This window comes from Vigna radiata, chromosome 11 (assembly GCF_000741045.1).
Source record: "Vigna radiata var. radiata cultivar VC1973A chromosome 11, Vradiata_ver6, whole genome shotgun sequence".
Lineage (NCBI taxonomy): Eukaryota > Viridiplantae > Streptophyta > Magnoliopsida > Fabales > Fabaceae > Vigna > Vigna radiata.
In genome coordinates, this window is record NC_028361.1 from 8,240,390 (window position 1) to 8,261,472 (window position 21,083).

A 21,083-nucleotide genomic window follows, 5' to 3' on the forward strand; every position below is an offset into this window, starting at 1 on the left:
AAATTATTTTAGTTAAAATAATGCGACCTATAGTTATTTATGTACATAACTAACTTATCTTCTCCGCATTTCAATGTTCAATTAAAGCTTTAACTCATTAGTTAATATATGTGAGTAAAACACAATGGAAATTACAAATATTGTATTAAGACTATTAATACATGCTATATGAAAAATATACAATAAAGTAAGACATGGCTAATTTGTTTAGTAAAAACTTGTACATTAAAGTTTAATGACTTGATTAAGGAATGTAATAAAACATCATACAAAATTGTAACAATGATATAAATATCAGTCCATCCTTTTGTTATTGTGCTTAAAAGAATTTGCAAATACTTGTACATTTCACCCTAAGAAAAATCATATAGAACGAATTTTAAATATTAAGATAACAAAATAATAAATACTTTTTAATTTAATATAGGATAGATCATTGATAAATTGTAATATCATAGTAGATTATACATCAAAGGGGTGAAAGAAGTATTTAAATTATACTTGACTTCTAATTCTAATATAAAGGTGAAAGAAGTATTTAAATTGTACTTGATTTCGAGTCTTAAGTTATGAGGAGAGGAAAGAGAATTTAATCTGTTTAAACCTTGACTTCTAAGCTATCTAGGACTATTAGATATGGTAAGAACAAATGCGGAATCACTTATAAAGAATTATTAAAACAAAAAATCTAGGAAAAGATTCTTGTAAGTTTCTTAGATGATAAATTCAAGAACATATCTTCCAATCATAATAATGTCTATGTTGATAAATGCACTCATCTAAGACTCTAAATCCCTTGGAAGCATACAGATTCTGGATGAATGACCATGCTTTAATTTACCATATCCAAAACCCTTGTTCTTGCCTCTAAAATCTCCAATAAGAGTTAGATTTTACCAAAAACATTATCACACTAACAATTTAGAGATCCAAGCATTTATCTTTTACCAAAACAGAATCCAGAGGTTCACTATTTACCATCATTTGGTCTGAAAGTTAACTGTGGTAAGATTTTTTTTTGTCACAGCTAGTCTGAACACTAAATAGTTTCTGAGCAGAAAGTAGAAGGGAAACAAAAGATTAGATTTTTCCAGTTTCAGAAAGAATTCTTTCAATCTCTTCAAGGAGACGTTCCTTTTCATCTGCCAAGTCTTCATTCTGCTTCTGAAGATCCTCTATCTGCTTTGTTTGTTCAGAATCCTTCCTGAAAATTTACAGTGTTTGAGTTCATTGTATCAAATTTAACTGCTAAAAGGCAATCTTGTGTGGGATATATGTAGTCAATCCAAGCAAAATTGATTCTGCAATATTCAAGATAAAATGTGTTTTAACTCATTGAAATTAACTAGTTTTAGTCTCTATATTTTTAAAACAATGATTTTGGTTCTTGTGTATTGCTTATAATGGTGTGTTAAGGCAACCAAAACACATATTACACTATAGACTAACAGTGATTTGATTTTGATTACCTATTCATGAAGGATAAGTTAAGTTTCAGTGACCGAACTTCCTTCTCAAGGTTTTCACACCGTTTTAAGACAGTTTGCATATCAGAGGGAACTGATGGTGTCAAATTTCTTTCCTTTGCTTCTGCCATTCTGCTTCACAATGTTCTTATCATTAGAATAAGCCTTAAAGAGGTTAAAACTAGAATGAATGTTCTATTATATAGGATGAGACTGTGTGTTTATTTCAACATACTTCCTTGAACGCTCCACTCTACGCTTTTTTGTGCTGTCTCCTTTCTCCTCTGCATAATCATTTGGTAAGAGGGACATAGTCAAATTATGAAGAACAGCTTAAAATAGAGAACTTTCTCTACATTTTTGTCACATGGCCAAGTAGCATAAAATGCTGTGTGGCATTCACCAGAAGGTGGAATTTTCAGTAAAATTAAATCTTTCAACTGATAAGAAACATGTCTACCCTGCAAGATTTGACCAGATAAAGCTATTTGCATAGGTGTTTCATTAAGAGAAAGAGCTATTAACAAAAAAGAAAACTAGTACATTGCTTACTAATAATCTTGACCTGAGGTTTCTAAAGTTAAGGTAAAAAGCTTCACAAAGGGTCAAGCAATAGAGAGGATAAAAGTTACAGAGTATTCTTTAGAGAAAAATAACTCCATTTAATATAAAATAAAATGGCTACCTGAAACAGCTGATGTTACAGATCCGTATCTTTCTAGACTTTTCCTCTGCACAATTTGGCCAGATTAGTTCATATTAAAAAACTGTTAAAATCTTTTGGTAAAGTCACAATTGAAAAAAAAAAGGTTATACCTTCCGGTCATCTTTTATATTATCCATTATCTGTTCTCTGACACCTGCATTTCCAAAGAAAACACAGTGTAATAGAAGTAAATGGGCATGGCTAGAAATTTACATAATCAAGAAAAGATTCATTTTTGACCTTATTTGTTGTGTAAAGGATTTTGATCTAATATGATACTTGTGTGCTAAGTATGATTATATAAGACAACTGAAAAAATTACGGTGGGGGCTTCACGTTAGTAGTCACTGCTGTAGTGTACTTTTTTCACATATAATGCTACCAAATTCAACTGATTTCAAAACTTCATAATTTGGCAAGATTTTAAAAGTATGGCTTAAAATGAGGAAGCCCTTGCGTACAACTGAGTAAAAAATAGATAGAAATACCAAAGCAAATGAATATGTTGCAAGAAGTGAAATGAACAATGATTTAGCCAAACTAATGCAACTCCATCATCATGTAATTTTCATACCTTTGACTCTGTTTTGGGTGTTTTCTGAACTTCTACTCACTCCCACTTGTTTCCACGAGCTTTCACAAAGATTTTGATTTGAATTACTTGGGCCTTCACATGCATCTAAACCAGAAGAGATTACTGGTGCAGCAGCAGAGGATTCGCTTTGAGAAGGTTCACGAGAAACATTTGCAACATATGTTTGGTTTGTCTGATTTGCAAAACCATCCGAGCCAAAGTAAACTCCAGGATCCTTAATTTGACCAGTGGAGGCTCCTTGCACATTTATTAGCTTTTGATCATTCCAATTTTCTTGTTCTTCACTAAAACCAGTTTGGAAATGTGGTTCTTGAGGATAAAAAAGTCCATTTAAGCTATCTCCTGCAGCTTCTTTCTCAACTTGGTTCCATAGTCTCTTGCGTTGCAATGTACCCTTTAGCATACTAACACAAGATGATACTTTATCAGCATTAACCATTTGATGAGCGTGGAAGGTAGAAGAAGATGAGTTAGATGGAGACATGAATGATCCCTTTTGGCTTGGAAGCTCACACACAGTAATGTAATCAAAACCGTTAAAATTTGCTATTTCTTGTTTTGTAGAGTCCACAACATGTTGAGGGGCCATGCTCATTGATTCCATTCCTTGTTTTGTTTGAGAATTTTGCATTTCAGTATACTTCCGCCTGCAAATAAGTGATTTGAACTTTCTCAGACAAATGGTTCAAATTAGCTCACAACAACAATGAAGTAAAAATCTAAAACTTTAGGATCTAATGTATGACTTTGTATCGATGTAACCATATAAAATCCAACGGAGGAACTAATATAGTGCAAGTGCCTCTTGTAAACATGACTTTGAAGAACAGAAATACAAAGGGTGTGGTAATGATACCTCAATTCAGAGGACCGGCTTCTTGTTACTCTTTGATCACTAAGAAACCAGGCCTGCATTCATAATTAGACATTGAAGGGTCATGAATCTTTGTGAAACTAAAGCTTAAGTAATGAATTTGGCATATACAAACCTTGGCCAGAAACAGGTCACTGCTAGATTGTAATTCTCTGTTAACAGGATCTCTGGAAAAAATTTGCAGGTATTGAACAACTTTGTAAATCATATGATTTCTTGAATTGTTGACAAAGAAATTCACCATAAAGGTAATAATGAAGAAACAATAAAGTCCAATGAATAAAATTAGGTTTGCAGAGATTTCCTATGAATAGCAGTTTGAGGAAGACTACAACAATTACCTGATTTGAAAATTGATGTCACCTGAAACATCATTTGCAAAAAGGTTATTTTGCGTGTATAATTTGTCATTGTTTTTTCCCTCTGAAGCTACACTAACACGTTGTTCATTAGACACATTATTTGCAAGTTCGGTGGAGATCCTGCGGTTTCAACACATTCACAATTTCAAAACAAAACACGGATTAGGACTTAATGCATCGGGAAATTCATGTGTTATCCCAGAAAATGCATAAATTAAAAATTAAAATTATTGAAACCAAGATTCGATGAAGGATCAACATGAAAACCACAGTTAACTGCTACTGAATATCATGATTAACACTATCATGATAGACATACCTTTCTTAATTTTGAAATTCAACCAATTATACTAATAAAATGAGTTACTTTCACAAACATACTCACCTCTTTGATAATCGACTGTTTAGTCCCATGCTTGATGAATTGTACCCCTGATTTACAGAAAAGATATCATCAATTGAAAGAAAGTTGCAGAAATGAAGCATGAAGAAACATAAGGTAAGAAGTATCCAAGTACAAGTTCCCTAGTCAAAAAAATGTCTACATACAATTAATTCATCATCAAAAAAACTTTTGTTATTGTTGTGTCCTGGTAATTCAACCCTTCCTGACATAACATGCTTTGGATAAAATCCAAATAGTTTTTCTTTTGTTGGGGTTAAAGGGCTTCACATGTTAAAATGGCAATACTTTTTCATCATTCTTTTTGCTTGCTCAGCTGTTTTGTTCAACCAGTGTTTCTTTAAGGAGAAAAACCAGTGGACTTTGATTCTTCAATTAATATCCACAGATAAATCCTCGTTAATCTTTACTCTTTACCTTCTTCACCACCATTTGTCGTGTGATATTGTCTCTATCCTTGTATATTATAGTTTAAGAAAACAATATCAACTAAGAACAGTTTTTAGAATTACTTTACTGTTATGTGAGGAGAACAGCCTTCATTTCACTGCAAAATTTTCTATCAGAATGAACTAGAGCATTGATAGAAGAAGAGAAGGATGAGCAAGTTGTGAATGGTTTACTCTCTAACCTACCTACCTAAATATAAGCAATAATCACGTAATATATCAATACGATTCATGAAAGGTGGTATGCATTTTAAGGGCTACAATATGAACAAAGTAAAGGCAGACACTGTCAATTTCATATATTAAAAGGTAGTCTTGTTCTTATTTTAAAAATCAGGGAGACTAGGATTCGTAACTATGACAATCAAAATTAGAGTTTCAACTTGGTTTCCAAAATAAAAATTTGCATCAAATGTCAACAAAGGTTCAGAGGTAAAATTCTGATTCCGATAGAAAGACAACACCAAAAGCACATAAGGAATCTGAGTTGTGTTCTTAAATTATGCAGGGTGAGGGGTTTCATATATTCTCTTGGTAGGGGAACTCATCTTGAATGAGAAACCCAGAAGAGTGGTAGTTGTTAAATTTTTCATCCTCTACTAATCATGGTCAACTGGTATATCTGCTCAAATGTACAAACAATGAAGTTCAGGAATTGTCTAGAAACTTGGAACGAAAAATGCATGTCAAGAAAATTTGCTGCTTTGATCTTACGTTCAACAAAAACAAGAACACAAACAACAAACATCAAAGTAACATGATCTTGTGTCATATATAGTGACTTGCCTCTCCATTTGTTAACCAACGTTTGAAGAGCTCTTCACTGTCGGTGCGGAAGTTTTGTGAAACAGCTTTGAATCCCATCATATCCATGGTAGGCACTGGCATACCAATAGGACTCTCCATCACTGTCTTCAGGAACAACTCCTCACTTGTATTCTTGTATAAGCCAGAAAAACCCCTCCCTTCCATTTTCTTCTACCTCAGATCAACACTTACAGCTGCTGGATACTGTTTTCAACTCAAGTTTGGTTGAGCCTTTCAGGTTTCTCAACAAAGCTTTCAGCTGAATTCTGTGTCGTATAAGATAATACCATCATCCAAAACCAGAGGAATAAATAACCTACTTCATTTCTCAAACGTATATATCACTCTCTGAAAATTCAACCCCACAATCCAAGCCTCTAAACTCTGTCAAACTAGAAAATATTACTTTATAAAAGGAAGAAAAAAACAAAGAGCTGATGAGTACCACTGCAGAAACTGTTTTATCCAAACTAACATGCAACACAGGAACAGCTCCTGCAACAAATAACACGTGAAACTTCACAAAAACACTTTTATAGGAAAACAACCTGTGTAAGGACACAGTATTTACTTTGTTCCATGACAAAAGCTGAATTGTAAATTCCTTTTCTCACTAATTAAACAAACATGAGAACAGTGGCATCTAACAGTGAAAAATAAATTCTCTAAAGATTCTTTGCAGCACTAATTTGTCTCTTGTGTGCCCCCAAAGTGAAAATGTTACGGCGGTAAAAATGAAGTCTTGAATGGTTAGAGACCACGTGGAAGTTTAATGGGCAGGTTGAAAAGTAAGTAAAGTTTTTAGCTTTTGATCGAAGCAAAGAGAAGCGTTACATTAAAATAATGAGGGTTTGATCATCTTAAGCAGTAAACAAATGCCGCAGGTGGTACAATTGGAAGAGGTTAGTGTGAAAGTGACGTTGAAGAATATTCAATGGATTTTCTGGTTTTAAAATTGGAAGCTGTTGAGATGGCGCTTTCATTGTTGGCTAAGCACCGCAGCAACGTTCTTTCAACTCTGTTCATAGGATGTGAAAATCATTGCTCAGTGCTGCTTACATGCTCAACACTAAATTCCATCATCATGTCTCATGAATCATTTACATTTCAAGTTTTATATTTGCTTGTTTGAATTTAAATGTGAGACTAAAATTGAATAACACAAGAAAAAAAATTATTATAAACTTAAAAACTAAATAAGGAATTTATATTTTAGTCATAAGTAATTTTTATTTATTTAATAGTGATGCATCAAGTAATAAGAGATCATTATTGAGAAAGAAGAAAAAAAAATGTTTTTTCAGTTCAAATCTGGTTCAATTATTTGTCTTCAATTATGTTTTAATAAATAGGAGTACTTATTTTTTCTAACTGAGGACTCGTATTAATTACACTTATTTTAGGTTTTTTAATATATTGTTATCTTAATATATGAAAAATATGAGCATTTCTAGCTTAGATAATTATGTGAATTGCATTTAAAGCGTGATTTATCATGTATCTTTATTAAGTGTATTCTTTAATAATAATAACATTATACATAGTATGCCAACTAAGCTCACTGAATTTGAAAGTTTTAATTTTCATTTAGTGGGCGACTTGCTCGTCTAACAAGTCTGCAAAAAATAAAAGACTCAGACCATATAATTACTCTTACACGTTTATTAGTTCAAAAATGACGTACATACAAGTTTAAAAGTGCCTTAGATTGATCAATAAACATAATTCACATGCACATTACATAGTTCAAACTAATTCAATCAAGATTATAGGTTTCATGCACCTCACATATTTAAATCTAGGATTAAATATATTTTTGTCCCTATACTTTGGAGCGATTTTGGTTTTATTCCCTCTTTCAACTAAGGTACAATTTAGTCCTTCAACTCTATACAACTCTGGTTTTAATCATTTTTATCAAATTTTTTAAACTTTATTTACTGTTTCAAACGCGTTTACTAATAAATGCATGAATTTTATAATGCAATATAAAATTATATGCATTCACGTTAAATAAATAATATTTTATAAGCAGAAAATTAATAATTATTTAACAAAAGTAACACAGAAATCATTACTTATATTTTAAAAAACTAAATAATTTTAAATGCAATTATCTTAATAGTAAAGAATAATAAATAAGTTACCTGATCATATGCAAAAGATAATAATCTAGTCATCTTAATTTAAAGCATTGTTTGGTACCTTAATTATTATACTAAAAAAAATTAATGTTAAACCCACTATGATTGAAAAGGTAAGAACTAAAGAAAAACAAGTAAGAAAATATTAAAAACAACAAAGTGCAATTTCTTTTACAAGAATTAAAAAACTAAACTGTTCTAAATATAATATTAATAATTTAAAAACATTATCACTCCCTAAGTATAATTTCCCTCAAACAATCTTGCACTGTATTTGAGATGGCTGACACAGTTGTCTCTAATCTCTATGACAAAAAAAGTCAATAAAAATAATGCCATTTAGTGCTTCTTTTTTATTAATATCTTTTGGCAGTCATTATTTGGTGGTCTCAATAAATTGGTCTGACTTTGATTCCTTTCTTAAATTAAATTAATAATGCTTTGTTAATACCAATTTTTGTAATTGATTTTTTCTATCAATCTTCTGCACTCATTTCTCCCTACAAAGTTTCCTCATCTGAAATTATTTGATTGGTATACTACATTCTATTTAAACTTTTGCAATAGAAACATCATTGGTATCATTGTGGAACATTATTTGATATTACATTTAAATTTTTAAAATTATTACTATACTATATGAAATATACCAATCATATTTAATGATCATTCATGAACAATTACTAGGTATTTATGAATCAGATTACCTTACGTTTTAATGTATTGACTATTAGGTTTGATTGTTTAAAAATATATTGATTTGATTGTCACAAGCCTTATAAATATACAATTGATGTTCAGCTAAATAGATTCTTTTATGATCTTATTCTATTCTAATTAAATATAGATTCTTCTACATGTCAACAATTCATCGGAATTAATTGCGTTTTCGAAAAAGATTGAAGATCAAAAGAGAACATAACAAGAAAGGACGACCGTTTCAATCGAATCCGTTATCATATTTTTTAAAGACAATTATATCAAAATTGTGGCCAATAATTAAAAAAAAAGTTCATATCCAACTTTCGAAAGAATAAAATATAATCTGACGTGTTTAGAAACATACACATACCTAAATACAGATGAAAGAATATTATATATAAGAGAGTGATGCATGAATTGTGGAAAAATAAATATATTACCATTAGCAAGCAATTATATGAGATGCTTGCAACATCAATTTTGGTTACGTAATTGAGGAACAAAAACAAGAGAACATGGTTAAGCACCTCTCTCAATCATGCAACTTTTGCAGGCAAATTAATCAATATGCTACTTGCATCCTTCACAACAACTCTTCAAATAAATATTCCCTTCAAAACAAAAATGCGCTTTTACTTTTCATATTGGTCAATCATCTTTTTTTATTATCGATAACTTCAACTTTTATTTCAATGTGTAAACAACTTTTATTTCATAAACATATCGTATCAGATTTTGATGGAAAATAACTTATGCAACATTGTCGTAATTCCATTGAAAAGACTTTCAACATAAAAATAGTGTTTTTTATTTGAAGTGATGACTAAGGCGGATTTATATTTTGATATTCAAAATAAATATTTTAAAAAAGATTTATTTAAATAAATATAATTGATCTGATAATAAGTTTGATGAAGTTTTGTTCTCATAAGACATATCAAATGATAGAATGAGAATTGTATAGTTTTGTTTTTAAAAAGTATATGAAAGAATGAAAAAAAGTAGTATTTAAACTACACTAAATTTCGACTTGTAAACTGTACGAGATTATTGAGTGTGGTAGAAACATCAACAATAATAAAATCTGATTAATATAATAAATTCGTGAATCTTATTTTTTATATAAATTTTTAATTTTTCATCTTTATTCAATATAAAATAATACTCTAAAAGGAAGAGTATTGAAGATAGAAAATGGAGTATATTTTGTGTGGTGCAGGCATAATTAATGGAAGAAATATGGAGAGAGTTTGATTGTGAATAATATGATAATGTGAAGTTTGAATATGAAAGTCAAAGCATGGAACGGCATAATAAGGGGAGGGAACATTTGGTTGATCCGGCAGAAGTTACCTAATTTTCGAGCAAAAGAAGACAAGGCTGCTCTTTTTGGCTTACAAACTGTGACAGCCACTGATAGTAATTGCTCATCATTAATTATTTCAGTAATCACCAATTAGTACTAATTACAGGCTCCACTCTTCATCAGTCGGCACCGTTTTGTTTCATTGGTCACAAAGGTTGACCTACACATCAGTATCTATCATCATTCACACTTTCTTTTTCTGCTTTTCTTTTATATTATATATCTCTAAAATATCACTCTTCATAATTAATGTTTCTTGCAGCTTCTGAGACGTTTATGTTGTTTGGTCTGTTAGAAAAAAATTTAGTAACTGATAATATATTTAACTTTAGTTTTTATTTATCTTAACCATTAACAAAATTCAAACAAAATTAACAAAATTGAAATTTTGTTAATTGTTAATATTAGAGAGTAGTGACAACACATTTATATCCACATTGAATCATAATTTCATGTATTGATTACAATGCAAAAGTTCTAATACAATGCAATGCAACTTTGGAGTGTTTGATTACAAATTCAGTGATGGAGAATATTTTCTGCATCATATATATTTTGTCTTATCCATTATGCAAGAACATTCTGCTAATTATAATAATTACAAATGTTAGAAGTTTAACTCCTGAATTAAGATGTTCCATGAGAAAAATAAAAAGAGCATTTTATAGAAGCTCCTGACAGAAGGGTGGCCATAAAATCTGCTACAAATTAATTTTCAAAAATAAGAAGAAATGATAGCAGTTGATTTAACGATGAAATAATAGAGCTAATGATAGCCAACAAAATTCTCCATAACAGAACAGTAATTTTTCACTCACCCACACAAAAATTAAAAATGCAAATCCTACACTTTTGAGGGTTTGTTACAGCATGCTGAAGGTTCACCCAAAATGTCGTATATTGCTATCACTTTAACATTGAATTCAAGGATAGCTAGTATATCTCATCATCAGGAATTTCTGGGTTTAGGAATTTCCTTGGGTCTTTACTAATTTCTTCATAGTTTAGTGTTGATTTCACCCTTTCTGGCACTGGCATGAGAGGAATAATTCTATCTCTATCGATTACACCATCAATAATTCCATACTCAACTGCTTCAATTGGAGACATATATTTATCCCTATCAATATCTTTCTGTACTTGCTCAAATGAGCGTCCAGTGAAACCTGATATAATTCTTGTGATATTATTCTTGTTGTGCATAACTTCTTTAGCCTGAATTTCTACATCTATAGCTTGTCCACTAGCACCTCCCAGAGGTTGGTGAATCATAATTCGTGTATTTGGCATAGCAAAGCGCTTGCCTTTGGTGCCACCACCGAGGATAACAGAAGCTGTTGAGGCTGAAATTCCAAGTGCAACCGTGGAAACATCGGCCCTCACAAGCTGTACGGCGTCATAGATAGCCATTGTAGCACTATATTAAAAACAAGCAGAGTAAATAAGCTGAGAAAAATAATTAAGCCATCAAACAGAACATAAATTTGCAATGAAAAAGCCACCATGCAGAGAAGATTGATATACAATAATTTAACAAAAGAAATCCAACAGATGGTACAAAACTCTAAGCAAATCTATATTCTATACAGACTTCCAATTCATTCTCGTAGCAATATGAAAGGAACCTAATGGTTTGATCAGCATTACTAGGATTCTGTTTGTTTCAGTTTCTAGACCCCTAGCATATGTTGAAGCCAATGACACGAACGACATAGATTGGCTTTTTAATGTGCATAGGAACATGTGCAGATTGAAAAACAAACACGGACTTAGCTAGCCCAAAAGAGTAGGAAAAACGTTAAGAGCAACTAGCTCTTGTCAAAGTTGAAATTAAAGAAAATACAAGCCCTTCTGACATGGCCTTGGTTCTTATTATTAGTACTAGAATGGAGAAAGACAAGTGTATAAAAGCAAAAGTAACTGAAGAGAAAATCTTCACCAAAGTGGAGGTCTCGATTCTCTTTGCACATATACCAAAGCCCCCCAAAGCCACTCCTTTGTACTAAGAGGTGCCAAAACAAGTACGTCCTTGAAAATTCAAGCATTCCTCTCCAACAATAGGCCCCACATAATAAATAGTAGAAAACATAGACTTGAAAGGATTAATTTGAAAGAAAGAAGATTCTTATTTTTGCTAATTGATTTGAAATAAAGAAGATTCTTGGTGTGGCCAGATTTCTTACAATGAGAGCACCAACGCTCTTCTTTACCTTTTAAGCTAAGTTTCATATTTGCAAGATTTTAAGTCCCAGGTTTGGAAGTCTTTCCGGAGAACATGGCAGCTCCTTCAGTGGAGGGCTCATTCATCATGACCATTCGATGAGCCTCCTCACCTTGGACTATAAAAAAGACTTCAAAAAGATAAGGCAGTCTTTCCTTCCAAAGAATTTGAGCCCTAATACGATCATATTCAGGATTCAACCCTGATAAGAACTTAAATATCCAAGATCATGAAACAAATTGAGCAAGTCTGATAGCATCTCTGCTATTCTCAAGCTTCAAATTTTGATACTGGTCTAACTCAATCCGCAAACACTTCAACATTCCATAATATTTTGAAATAGAGAGAGTTCCCTGCCTGGCACCAAAGATCTTGCTTTCTAACTCAACATGTAGAGATGTCCTGTCGCATAGAATAAGTAGTTGCAAGGTCCTCCCAAATTTCACCTGGAATAGAACATATAGTTTCTACTTATTTCTGTAGTCATGGATCCCCATAACCATGTAATGATTCGTGAGTCATCATTATCCCAAATCTGAAAATCAGAGTCATCCGGGGAAATGGCCTTTCCTTCCATATGATTGAGTCTACCCGTACTCTTTAATGCATGTGTTAGATATATTATCTTTATTTTATATTTATCTTTTATCTTTTAGTTAGTTTGTTATTATTTCTTTTTTGTATTTTGGGTTTAGTCTATATTTCTTCTATTATAAATAGAGAACCCTGTGTGTATTTAACACAAGGGAGATTAATCCCAAATATAGTTTTTCACTACATTCAACAGTATGTTTGATAAATTGAAACCATTGGAGATAATTCCGACCATTAAGGTGATTGTCATCAAGCAAGTGTGGCATTGCTTAGTGGAGTTGTCGTGCCAAAAATAAATAATAGGAATTCCTTAGCCCTCTCCTAAATGAAAATGAAAGGTAAGACAGAAAGCTCTAGTGATGGCAGCAGAAATGGCACCAGTGACAGCAGTTGTGATGGCAGCCGTGCAACAGCTGCTGTGATGGCAGCAGAGCGACAACTGCAGTGATGCAGCAGCGATGATTACAGAAGTGATGCAACAGCAGTGATACAGCAGCTACAGCTCTGATGAAAGCTCCAACAATGGCTCCAAGAACCACTCTAATGGGTGGCAGCAGATGGGGGCAGCAGCAATGGAAAAACCACAACTTGGGGGCACTTCAGGCAACCCAATAATTAAAAGAAATGGCTGTACTTCAGGCAACACTAACGAAAACCATAACCATGATGGGAAATAAAAAATGCGGATGCAGGGCTCCCTAGATCAGGAGCTCTGATACCAACTTGAAAGGATTAATTTGAAAGAAAGAAGATTCTTATTTTTGTTAATTGATTTGAAACAGCACACCAACTCCTATATATAAAGAACCCTATAATAATAATTACAAGAGATCTCTAGAATCTTATAACAACTTCTAGTAATACGTTTAATATCCTACCAACAACTTTTAGTATTGCATTTAATATCCAACTAACAACACATAGCACGGCCAAACTGACTTGCCCAAATCATTTGCAGCAAAAGATCTAGGTCTCTACATCCTAAAATTTCCCAAAACTGAAATCTTTTAAAGATCAGATATTTGAATATTTCGAGGCACGTTGATTTCATGCTGGTGGGGTTTGATCACAGGTTAATTCCATTATAACATCAAAACAAGATAGAGCATGGTGCAACTAATATACCAGCACAGGAAAGAAAAGCTTCCCATTTCATTGAACTGCAATGAGGTAATGTGAAAACGGGACATAAAGGAAGGGGTTATCTGTTTTTTCCCTGAAACAAAAATGACCACCCGACAGTTTGAAGTCCCTAAAGCACATCAACTTGATAAAAGTAGAAAAATTAGATCAATGAATATAATGCAAATGAAATAAAAACTAAAAAAACAAAAGGGATAAAATTGTATAAGCCAGTGATTTTGGTGCTAGGATTGTCTACAGACACGCTTCAGAGTCAAAAGCGTTTTGTAATTTGATGACCAAATACACACCCCAATCTTTGTCTTGTTCTCCATATGAAATAGAATTATTTGCCGTATAGCTCAAATCAAACAAAGTCTCAAATCAAACAAAGTTGGGTCTCTATAAAATCTAAGTAGGTTTACTCTTTTTACAAGTTTTACTTTACTGGTCTAATTTAAGTTAAATTACATAGTAGCATGGCAGAATCTAAAATATGCTAATTATAAACCAAGAACACGATGCCATAGGCAAACAGATACATGCATGTGTGTAAAGGACAACTTTATGACTGAAATGAAAAGAAACTGGATTATTAGATTATCATAAGAAACCAGACCAAGATATCAAGTCATGAAACGTTATAAAATGGTTGTGAGCCATTATTAGAACCAATTTCTTATATCTGAGTGTACAAAATCCGAGTATAACTTAAATAAACCGGGTACCTTAAACCATGTTTTGTCTCGCTTAAAACAAGGTAGCGATTTTGAAATTATTGATGAACATATCAATTGAAAACTAAAATATAAGGCAAAGGAACCTAAAAGTTTACAGTCGGGAACAATATCTCCTCCTAAAACAGCAAACTCAAAAGGCAAAAGGAACAACTAAGCAAAACTCTTCAAACAGAATTAGAACAAAATTGCAATGACACAACTAAAATAGAGGAATAATATCATCAACATCTGAAGACCATCCAATAGTCATAACATTGAATAGTATAAACCGAAGGCAGGAAAATAAAAGGCCTTCATCGTCAACAGCCCGGAGAAGGGTTTACATATGCCAAAATAATCTATCAGAAAACCAATAAGAAAAATACATAAAGCCCATCCCAAACTAAACATAGAACCCCTTGTTCAATCAAGCAAGTCTGTTCGTGTTTTCTGTTAAGTTCATCCAAAGCAAACTTCAACTAATAGCCGTTTCATCAATTAAACATTCCGTTACCAGCAGCAAACACTACAAACAGTAATTAAACACAAAATACCATTTCGGTTCCTCAAAGGTAATGTTCGAGATACTATCAGACATTAAATGTAAAAACTTCCCCCAGCGAAGAATTTCCAATCATTAATTTATCAAGTCGCAAAGGGTTAGCCTCTTCCTCTTCCCTAAGACTTAACTCGGTTCTTAAGGGCTGGCATCTATCCCTAATTCTCCATATCAACTTTTTTCCAGAAAAATCAATTAAATGAAAAAAAGGTAAAAAAAAAAAAAAAGTGGTTTTGTTCCTACCCTTTGAACATCCACTCCTAATCCAGACACATTACTATACATTTGCATTACCATTCTGAAAAATAAGAAAAACCCAACAATCAAAACCTCATCTAACCTGAGAGAACCCCCAGTAGAATTAATAAACAGCTTTATATCCTTAGTGGGGTCTTGGGCATCCAACAGAAGCAACTGACTCATAACCGCATCAGCCACAAAGTCATCGATGCTGCTCCCAAGGAATACGATTCTCTCCCTTAGCAACAACCCCATAACGTCGCCATCCGCCCCTCTCGCGGCCGTCGCCGGCGTCTGCGGCGCGGATAGCTGGAAAGAGAGACTGGGGCTTGGAGAGTCGGACCCAAAGTTTAGGCTTTTAGAGGAAATTGGCGAGGCCGAGACGCCGCATCGTGGTGGGGTTTTAATGGGTTTGGAAAAGCGCGAAAAGGAGAAAGAGGGTTTTGGGGCGAAAGAGGAAATGAGAAGTTTAGGGTTTTGGGAAAGGGTGCGAAGGGAAGGTGAAGGGTGAGAGGGAGAAATTGATAGCAAATCCATGGTGTGAAGAGTGAAAGAGTGATGGAGAAGTGCAGAAGGAAGTCTCAGAAAGTGGTGGCTACTTCCTTGGTTAGATAACACAATTTTATTTATTTTTTATTTCCGAATGCTTTGCTTTTGAAATATTAATTTTTTTAAGTATATTAACTTTTGTTTTTTTTATAAAAAGATTCATGAGTAATTCTCTCTTGCCTTATTAATTATAGAAAAAAAATTGTATCAGCAAAAGGGGAATTTTTTTTTTTTTGAAAACGATGTTTATTTAGTATTTAATCTATATTTAAAAGTAACTTTTTCGGAATACTTAGTTTGAAAATGTTTAATATATGATTTGGTCACTATTTTTGGACGTTTGGTTTAAAAAAGTGCAGTAAGATTTCATATTTCATTAAAAATGGTTTTTGGTCTTTTTTGTTAACACATGTACAAATGTTACCGTGATCAAATTTGAGTATGTTGTGCAGTTTGGTGAATACGTGACATGTTTAAAGGTTGTACTGTGTAAGTACTTTTAAAAAATTAAAATGACTAAGTGTGGAGTCATTTTAATTTTTTAAGAATATTTAGGAAAATGATTGAACATTTTTTTTAACTAAATATGAGTTTTACTGAATTTTGTTTAGAAGGTAGGATCACTTTGAACCAAATGTTCAGAGATCAAATAATATATTAAACCTTTGAAAAATTTTGCTTCTGACCGGAGTATATTGCATTTCTCGGAAGCTTTGGTCAGTTTTGTTTTTGTTTTTTCTCATAGGATGTTTATTTTTATTTTTATTTTATACATAAAATGAGATGTTTTATTTGTTATTTGATGTTTTTATGGAACAAAATGTCAACTTATCAATTCATCTGATATAGAAAAGTATTTTGGAAGAATTTATTATACAATTTGATAACGGGAAAGAGTTAAAAGAGAATAAACTCCACCAATTTAATATCAATTATTATAATATCAATTATAATAATTGATATTTAACACTAATAATTAAATTAAATAAAAGAAAAGTAAATATACAAGAATTAGCTAATAAAGGCTAATTATTCTAATTTAAAAACTAATTATTATAATTGATATCCTCCTGCAAGTTGGATGGTCTGGAAGAGAGATACAACTTTGCTAGAGGTGGCTGCAAGATGTCTTAGAATAAGTGCGCTGGAGAAGAGTCCAGAGATCATGTGATGTCGTTGTTTGAGACACCAGGGATGCCACTTCAGGGGGAGAGTGATGAGGAAAGCACCGTATATAAGACTGTCCTGTCGACGCAGGTTTGATAAACAGAATTCGGAGTTAGAGGTACAATCGTCATCGGCGGCGCAGGGAAGGATCCATTTGGATATTTGAGAAGATCATAGCCATCAAGAAGAGCTTCAACTTGAAGTTTTCAAGTGAGGTAATTTGAGGGTAGAAACTTGGTGATACTGCTAAGGGTGATGCAAGTGAATGGTTTTGATGGCTCATGAAGGTTGCTAATAGATGAAGAATTATCCTTGGCCATGGGAGGCAAAAAGAAAGGAAGGAATGACGTCCTATATTGAAGAAGATAAAAATAAAAACGAAGAGGATCGTGAATGACAAAAAGTTTATGACCAAACCATCCATGAACAAGTAGAAGATAAAAGACATCGGATAAAAAAAAAGACTTTTAGGGGGTCATAGGCAACCGGCGACAACAAAGACAAAATAGAAAAGGATCAGAAAACGTGCTATGATACCCTATAGAAAAGTATTTTGAAAGAATTTATTTATCATTTGATGACATTAGTATAAATATATAATTTGATAACGGGAAAGAGTTAAAAGGGAATAAACTCCACCAATTTAATATTAATATTAATTATAATAATTGATATTTAACACTAATAATTAAATTAAATAAAAGAAATAGAAAAATTAGTTAATAAAGACTAATTATTCTAATTTAAAAATTAATTATTATAATTGATAATCTATGTTGAAAACATTTTAAATATCTCTATTTGAATATTGGAAGAATGTTTGAGACATTATTTTCAATGCATTGAGGGAAAAAAATCAAATAAATTGAAAATTAACTTTTAAGTTAACAACTTTTATCGGATAAAAACAGATAATGATTAATTGCATACTTGTAAAAGTTTGTTTGTGTGAACATTTTAGTTATCTAAATAATAGAAAAAGTAATACGTGTTAATATTTTACTGTTTTATTAAATACTACAATTATATTTTAGAGGGAAGGAGAAAGATTATTTTCTAAAGGATAAGAAAGAAGAACAGAAAATGATTTAATTTCACATTGCAATTGGTTGCGAAAAGATACCAGAATTTCAACAGAGGAAAGGAAAATTTGTTTTTTTATTAAAAAGGTGTGGTCAGTATAAGGAAAAAAAATATATATTTTGATAATGTAATTGATTTTTTTATGACAAATTGAAACTTAAATAACGAGTGTATATATATAACAATTAGTAAGTATTTTTTTAATTATTTTTACATTTTTTACGATTTACTGTGATTATTTTTAATTGTGAAACTGTAACATTTAGTAAAATATAACTTTTAAAAATGTTTCTATATAATTTAACTGATAATTATTAAATTAACTAGTTTTTTTAATTATATTAAGATTTAAATCTCTTTTTAGTTTCTAAGTTATGAGTGGAGGTTCAGTTTAGTTTCCGCTTTTAAAAATATAGATCAAATGAGTCATTTTTTTACTTGAAATATTGTTTTTGGTGGAACTAAACTGAACATTCGTTTATAACTTAGAGACAAAGAAAAAGATTTAAATCTTATATTAATTATTTCGCTGTGTTTTACTGGTATGATAGCAATGTATAAGAAGAAGAAGAAAATTTTTCACTATATTGCAATATATTTTCTTATCTTATTTCATTATTTATCTCCTACTTCTCTTTTCTTTGCTACTTCTCTCTCTTTTCCACCCGCTTTTAATTTATTTATGAGTTTCTTCTGCGTATAAAACAAATATTTATGTGCAAGCTAGTTATTTCCCCTTACCCGTAATAATTAATTTATTTACATATTTTATGTAAATGAAATGTCATGAATTATTTTAAATTTAATGTGTAATTATCTAAAAAATAATTAAGAATAAAAGTGTTTTATTTTAGATTAAGTTTTATATTATATTATAAAAAATTGAATTTATAGATAGAAAATTTGGTTTTTTGAGTTTCATTTTAAAAATTTTATCTTTTTTATAAACTTATATTTTTTATTTTTCTATTTCTATGTTAGATTCTAAAAAAATATGACTGTGTTTGTTTTAAACATTCATCACAAAGAACCTAATGTACAGAATAATAATTTCTTGTCTATTTTCGTGAGTTAAATTTAGAAGTTTATATGCTTAAAATGATGTTGTTTGCATGTGAATCAATTTTATGTAGAATTGTAAAGATATGTTTATATTGTTTATACGAGTATTTTTTTTATATAAATATTATATCATATGAAAGTAATAACTCTTAGGGGTTTAGGTTGAATAAAAGAGATTTAAGTAAGGAAAATTAGTTCAATTTTTGATAATATCATAAGATAAATGACTTGATTTTTGAAGTGAATTATTCTCTAAATGTTTTGTTTATGCAAGTTTGATGTATTTTATTGAAATGTATATGTTTGAAGTGTTAAAAAATCTTGTAGTGTAATTTATAGTCAACTGTCAAATGTGTTTAACTTGATATTACTTTAACTATATATATTAGTCCAAGGAATGAATAAAACAAGACGTTTTGGTCAATGATTCTCTCTTAGAAAATCTAGATTATGCAAACTTGTTAAAAAGACATCCTCTCGCTAAGCAAAATTTGTTTTATTCAAAATTTACAGTGCATAAAAAAGCATTTATAGTTGAGCGAACATTTAAATAAAACTCTAAGTATTTTAGTTTATGAGAGGAACCATTAACTCGTTGGGAAAATTAGTGTTTGTGAAATCTAACCGTTTAAAGAGAATTGATTGCTAAATGAGTTAGATATATTCACAACCTCTCCCATATCTTATATTGTTGGATATAAATTATAACTAAATCCAACAATATTTCAAAATATTTTACAATTTAATTTTTTTAAAATGTTAAAAATTGTTGGTTTTCATTATATTTGTAAGAATTTAGAAAATAGAATATTAAAATTGATAGGTGTTTTAAAATAATGAGATTGAATATTTTAAAGTTAAAATAATTTAATAATATAAATAGAATTTTATAAACTCGTCTAATTTTCTAAAACATTCACCATCTTTAGAACTCTTCCTTTGAGTTTCGTTTTCTACTCTGTACAAATTTTAACTCCTGGACCATCTGTTTGATGATCTGGAAGCGTCTAGGAGATCACAACAATGTGAGGGTAAAGGAAGTTAGTGACCTTTCTTTGATTTTATTTTGCTTTGATATGTATGATTTATGATTGGGAGTGGATTATGTTGACTTGGTTGAAATGAGAATATTTGTTTAGTATAAATTGTGATTAAACGATTTGTAACTATAGCTTTTGATGCTTGATATTGTGAATGATGTTTATGAACTGCGATGATTCTGTTTGGACTTGAGTGTTTGGTTATAAACTTATGTGGTTTTGAATGTTAGTGATGTCAAATTTTGTTGAAATGTTGAGAATGAAGGATTAGGATGGATTATAGTTTAGTTTTGGTCTAAAATGGGGGGTTTTAATAAGTGAGTTTTAGAAATAATGGTATAAATGGAGATATGGTAATTTAAGAACTATTACGGGGCTATTTGAGAATTGTTTAAGTGGTGAATCAATAGATAATTGGTCTAGAAGTGGATGGTAGACAATAGGTTGTGTTTTGAATGAAGTTCAATTCATTTTAGGGGTTTTGGAGAGTGAGATTTTGATTTGGAAGATTTAAGAAAAAATGGAGTGTTTGGGGACTGTCCTTAAGTTATTTGGGACTTGTTCAAATCTCTAAGTTGCTAAGTTATGCATTAGAAAAAGGTAGAAATGAATTAAGGTTTGTGAAATGGAGTTTCAAATGACATGAGTTGGATTTTCATTGTAGAATGAGTTTGAACATGGTTGGAGTTGGGGTACACGCTCTTGGATAGGTCAATTGTGGCTTAGAACACCAAATGGAAGTGGTAGAAGTTGGTAGGAGTGCCTAAGATAGGTCATGTTAGGCTGAGAGGGTGCAAATTATGTAAAATTAGTGTTCTGCAGAATTATGCATAGTGGTTGGGTGAGTAATTGG

General features: G+C 31.3%; 2 protein-coding genes across 2 annotated transcripts; both read right to left on the reverse strand.

The window, feature by feature from the left end:
* Positions 1-703: 703 nt before the first annotated feature.
* Positions 704-6,691, reverse strand: LOC106777382. The gene is made up of 11 exons (XM_014664964.2): positions 5,642-6,691; positions 4,389-4,435; positions 3,983-4,123; positions 3,757-3,808; positions 3,624-3,676; positions 2,747-3,414; positions 2,283-2,326; positions 2,152-2,197; positions 1,702-1,750; positions 1,470-1,598; positions 704-1,204 (listed from the first exon to the last, which is right to left on the reverse strand). Exons 1-11 carry the CDS (start codon positions 5,825-5,827, stop codon positions 1,081-1,083), a joined length of 1,539 nt encoding a protein of 512 aa, XP_014520450.1. The 5' UTR covers positions 5,828-6,691; the 3' UTR covers positions 704-1,080.
* A 3,825-nt stretch (positions 6,692-10,516) lies between these two features.
* On the reverse strand, positions 10,517-15,940 carry LOC106778038 (ATP-dependent Clp protease proteolytic subunit 4, chloroplastic). Its single transcript, XM_014665925.2, has 2 exons — positions 15,430-15,940; positions 10,517-11,291 (listed from the first exon to the last, which is right to left on the reverse strand). Exons 1-2 carry the CDS (start codon positions 15,864-15,866, stop codon positions 10,808-10,810), a joined length of 921 nt encoding a protein of 306 aa, XP_014521411.1. The 5' UTR covers positions 15,867-15,940; the 3' UTR covers positions 10,517-10,807.
* Between the last annotated feature and the right edge of the window lie 5,143 nt (positions 15,941-21,083).